Source organism: Ovis canadensis, chromosome 9, assembly GCF_042477335.2.
Source record: "Ovis canadensis isolate MfBH-ARS-UI-01 breed Bighorn chromosome 9, ARS-UI_OviCan_v2, whole genome shotgun sequence".
Classification (NCBI taxonomy): Eukaryota; Metazoa; Chordata; class Mammalia; order Artiodactyla; family Bovidae; genus Ovis; species Ovis canadensis.
In genome coordinates this window covers 86,502,203-86,507,661 of record NC_091253.1, presented here as the reverse complement: position 1 = coordinate 86,507,661, position 5,459 = coordinate 86,502,203, and the positions used below count along the sequence as shown (strand labels likewise).

Here is a 5,459-nt window from a genome sequence, read left to right as displayed (position 1 = left end):
TCATATGTGGCTTTTATGATTTTGAGAGTTTTTATTATAAATGGATGTTGAATTTTGTCAAAAGCTTTTTCTTTTTCTATTCAGATGATCGTATGATTTTTATTTTTCAGTTTGTTAGCATAGTGTATCACACTGATTGATTTATGGGTGTTGAAACATCCTTGCATCCCTGGGATAAATTCCACTCTATCATGGTGTATGATCTTTTGCAAGCAAAAGTGTTAGTCACTCAGTCATGTCCAACTCTTTACAACTCCATGGACTATAGCCAGTCAGACTCTCAGACTCATGAAATCCTCCAGGCAAGAATACTGGTGCGTGTAGCCTTTCCTTTCTCCAGGGGATCTTCCTGACCTGGGGAAGCTCTCCTTTTATATACTGTTAAATTCTGTTTGGTAATATTTTAATAAGGATTTTTGTGTCTATGTTAATCAGTGATATTGGTCAGTAATTTTCCTTTTTTGTGTTATCTTTGTCTAGTTTTGGTGTCAGGGTGATGCTGGCCTTGTAGTAATAGAATGAGTTTGGAAGCATTTCTTCCTCTGCTATTTTTTGGAATAATTTGAGAAGGATAAGTGTCGATTCTTCTCTGAATGTTTGCTGGATTTTACCTGTGAAACCATCTGATTCTGTATTTTTTTGTTGTTGGGAATTTTTCTTTTTTATAACTAAATTTCATCACTAGTAATTGCTCTGTTCATATTTTTATTTCTTCTTGATTCAGTCCTAGAGGATTATACATTTCTAGGCATTTCTTCTAGGTTGCCCATTTTATTGGCATAAAATCGTTCATAGGGGTTATCATGACATCCTTTGAATTTCTGTGGTGTTGGCTGTGAAGTTTTCATTTCTGACTTTATCTTTTTTCCTTGATGGAAAGAAAACCTTCTGGTAAAGGTTTGTCCATTTTGTTTATCTATTCAAAGAATCAGCTTAGCTTCATTGGTCTTTTTTTTTTTTTTGTCTCTATCTCATTTATTCCTGCTCTGATCTTTATTTTTCTTCTACAGATTTGGGTTGTTTATTCTTTCTCTGGTTCCTCTAAGTGTAAGGTTAGGTTTTTTATTTGAGATCTTTCTTGTTTTCTGAGGTAGGCTTGTATCACTATAAACTTCACTCTTAGAAATGCTTTGGCTGTGTCCCTAGAGTTTGGATCATTGCATTTTCATTTGCACTGGTCTCTAGGTATTTTGTTTGCTGGTTTGATTTCGTCAGTGTTCCATTGGTTATTTAATAGCACACTGTTTAGCCTCTACGCGTTTGTGTTCTGCAGTTTTTCCCCTCTGTGTTTGAATTCTAGTCTCAAAGCACTTTGGTCAAAAAAGTTGTTTAATATGACTTCAGTTTCTAAAATTTACTGAGAATTGTTCTGTGGCCAAGCATGTGATCTATCCTAAAGAATGTGCCGTGTGCATTTGAGAACAACGTGTATTCTGCTGCTTTGGAATGGAATGTTTTGGCAGTCTGCTTGAGCGCTCACCGCAGCGAGAAGGTTTCCTCTGCCGTCCCGCTTCCTGCCGCCGCCGCCGAGCTTCCCCGCTCGTGCCGGGACGCGCCTCAGCGCTCCTCGCGGCTTCCACCCCCGCGGCCGCCGCTCCTCTCGCCGTCGGCACACACACCATGACGAAGACAGACAAGAAGTCCTTCAACCAAAGCCTGGCCGAGTGGAAGCTCTTCATCTACAACCGGACAACCGGAGAATTCCTGGGGCGCACCGCCAAGAGCTGGGGTTTGATCTTGCTCTTCTACCTAGTCTTTTATGGGTTCCTGGCGGCACTCTTTTCATTCACAATGTGGGCCATGCTTCAGACTCTGAATGATGAGGTTCCAAAATATCGTGACCAGATTCCTAGTCCAGGACTTATGGTTTTTCCAAAACCAGTGTCTGCGTTGGATTTTTCATTCAGCCTGTCTGATTTAGAATCCTATCAAGGGTACATTGATGACCTTAAGAAATTTCTAAAGCCATATGGCTTAGAAGAACAGAAGAATCTCACAGATTGTACCAGTGGAACCTTTTTTGAGCAGAAGGGTCCAGAATACACAGCGTGTCAGTTTCCTCTTGCTTTACTTGAAGCATGCAGTGGTGTGGATGATCCCACGTTTGGCTACCAAGAAGGAAAGCCTTGTATTCTTGTGAAAATGAACAGAATAATTGGATTAAAGCCTCAAGGAGAACCCAGGATAGACTGTATTGCAAAGAGTGAAAGCACAGCATTTCTATCAACTTATCCTTCCAATGGAACGATAGATTTAAAATATTTTCCATATTATGGGAAAAAACTGCATGGGAGCTACCTGCAGCCACTAGTTGCCGTCCAGGTCAGCTTTGGTAGTGATGGTGACGTAAAAGAAGTAATGGTTGAGTGCAAGATTGATGGATCACCCAACCTAAAAACCCAGAATGACCGTGACAAGTTTTTAGGACGCGTTGCATTCAAGATCACCATGCATGCATAGTAGGAGTTAGGATGTCTCTACAGAGTAAACGTTGTGTTGTCTGTCTTCATTTTGTATAAGCAGGACCTGCCATTCCAGAATTATGAGACCGCCTTGGAGAAAGGTGGAGTGGTACATGACACTGGGATAACATAATGTGCTTCCAGATAATAGTGGTCCATGTCCTTCGGAGTAACTGCCTGTTGCCTCTGCTGCCTTTTGAACCATGTACACAGATAGGGACTGTGAACACCTGATTCTGAACATGTAGGTTGGGGGTCTTGTCCAATTTTTATGTGGTTTAATTGCCAAGTGTCTAAAGCTTAATGTGCTGTGCTATGTAAATATTTTATAGATTTAACACTGGTTAACTGTCATATTTTGATGCCAGCAAAGTTTTAAGGGATAAAATGGTACCTGACCAACATCAAGTGACTTTATAGCTACAAGAAATTGAGTGTGTGGAAAAGTTCTGTATGTGAGGAGGAAAAAGGAAAATAAAAGTGGATTTGAAAGGTTAAAAAAAAAAAAAAAGGAATGGAATGTTTTATATTTATGAAGCTATTCTGGCTTTCTTTTCACTTCCATTTACATGGAATACCTTTGTCCATCCCCTCACTTTCTACCTGTGTGTCTTTAGATTTAAAGTGAGTCTTTTCTAGGTAGTTTATATGTGGGTCTTTCTTTTGTATCTATTCAGCCACTCTAGGTTTTTTACTGGAATATTTAGCCCATTTACTTTAAGAGTTAACTATTGATGGGAAATGTACTTATTGCCATTTTGGTAATTGATTTGAGGTTGTTTTTGTAGTGCTTTCTTGTTCCTTTCTTCTTTTGCTCTCTTCTCTCATGATTTGATGGTAATCTTTATGTTACATTTGGATTCTTCCTATGTATATCCATCATAGAATTTTGGTTTGTGATTAGCATGAAGTCTATATATTACTATATATACACATACATATACATATAATGTGTATAATGTATGTATATAATTGTAAATTGCTGATCTCTTAATTTTTAATGTATTTTAACAACCTTGAATTTTTACTCTTCCCCTCCTCTTTTACTGTTCTTAATGTCATATTTTACATCTTTTTGTTTTGTATCTCTTTTAACTACTTATTGTGGATATAGATGACTTTACTACTGCAGTTTTTTAACCTTCCTACTAGGTTTATACCTGGTTGATTTACCGTCTTTACTGTATACTTGCCTTTACCAGCAAGATTTTTCCTTTCATAATATTTCTCATTTCTTTTCTGCTCAGAGCAGTTTCTTTAATATTTCTTATATAGCTGGTTTGGTGGTGCTGAACTCTCTTAGCTTTTCCTTTTCTGTAAAGCTCTCTCTCTCCATCATTTCTGAATGAAAGCCTTGATAGGTAGAGTATTCTTGGTTGTAGTTTTTTCCCTTTTATCACTTTAAACATATTGGGCCACTCCCTTCTGGCCTGCAGAGTTTCTGCTGAAAAATCATCTGATAGCTTTATGGGCATTCCCTTGAACATAACTTGTTGCTTTTTCCTTTGCTGCTTTTAAGAGTCTCTCTTTATATTTAATTTTTGTTATTTTTATTACAATGTGTCTTGGTGTGGCCCTCTTTGGGTTGATTCTGTTTGGGGTTTTCCAAAGTCTCCTGTGTTGCAGGCAGATTCTTTATTACTGAGCCACCAGGGTAGCCCTGTTTGGGATTTTCTATGCTTCTTGGACCTGGATGTCTGTTCCCTTTCCTAAGTTAAAAAAAATTTTCAGTTATTATGTCTTCAAATATGTTCTCTGCCCCTTTCTCTCTCTCTTCTCCTTCTGAGACTCCTATGATATGAATGTTAGTATACTTGATGTTGTGGGTCCTGGGGTCCCTGGAGGCAGGGCCTAGGGTCTGGGAGCTGGTGTTGATCTTCTGCTGATCGGGGCCAAGTCCTGGGTCCTCTGGTGGATGGCACTGTGTCCCAGGGCAGCTGAGTGGAGCTGTGTCCCCACCTGGCTAGCTGCTTGACCTGAAGTGTTCCAGTACTGGTGCTGACAAGCTGGTGGGTGGGGCCATGACCGAGTGCTAAGTTAGAGAGGGGATTCCAAAATACTGCTTGGTAGCTCCAGAGTCCTCTTAGTAGGATAAGTTTCTCCAAGTGACTGCTGCCCATGTCTGTGTCCCCAGGGTGAGCTCCAATTGCCTCTGTTTCTCTGGGAGGCTCTCCAAGACCAGAAGGTGTGTCTGATCCAAGATTCTTTCAATTTGCAGCTTCTTTTCTGAGTCTCAGAGTGTGTGAGATTTTGTGTGTGCCCTTTAAGAGTAGAGTTTCTATTTCCCACAGTTCTCTGGCTCTCCTGAAAGTAAGCCCTACTGGTCTTCAAGGCCAAACATTCTGGGGGTTTGTCTTCCTGGTATAGAGCAACAAGGCTGGGGAGCCTGCTGTGGGGCTTGTACCCTCTGATCCTTAGGAGAACCGGTGCAATTGTAACTATCCTCCCATCTGTGGACCACCTCCCTGGGGATATGGGTCTTGATTATACCATGTCTGCAGCCCTACTGCTTATCTTGTTGTGGTTTCTTCTTTATATCTTTAGTTGTAGGAAATCTCTTCCACTAGGCCTCGGGTGTCTGTTCTCAATAATTTTGCTGTAAGTACCCATGGTTTTGGGGTGCCTATGGGAGGAGGTGAGCTCAGGGTCTTCCTACTCTGCCATCCTGGCCACTCTAAATTAAGCTTTTCAGTTCAGAGCAGAACACTGTTCTCCAGGCAGTCTCTGATAACCATACTCTCTGAGCAACAGTTTGTGAAGAATGAGGTGCAGGAAGAGCGACTAGTTAACTTGTGTGTATGTGTGTGCTAAGTTGTGTTGTGTAGTTTTTGTGTTTCTGGGTGGATAGGAATGTAGATTAAGGGGTTAAACAACTCCTACTCACCCACACCTGCTCCCAGAAGACACTGGCTGTCCCAGGGTGGAGTAGCAACAACAGAGGGTCTTGGCATGATTATTAGTGTCCCAAGGAAGAAAAAAGCCCCATGTCACTTACAA

At 40.7% G+C, this 5,459-nt stretch overlaps 1 protein-coding gene across 1 annotated transcript; it reads left to right on the top strand.

Moving 5' to 3' along the window:
- The first annotated feature begins 1,464 nt into the window (after positions 1 to 1,464).
- LOC138446292 (sodium/potassium-transporting ATPase subunit beta-3) lies at positions 1,465 to 2,968 on the top strand. Its single transcript, XM_069601148.1, has one exon. The coding sequence runs from the start codon at positions 1,621 to 1,623 to the stop codon at positions 2,458 to 2,460; it is 840 nt and encodes a 279-aa protein (XP_069457249.1). The 5' UTR covers positions 1,465 to 1,620; the 3' UTR covers positions 2,461 to 2,968.
- Positions 2,969 to 5,459: the final 2,491 nt, after the last annotated feature.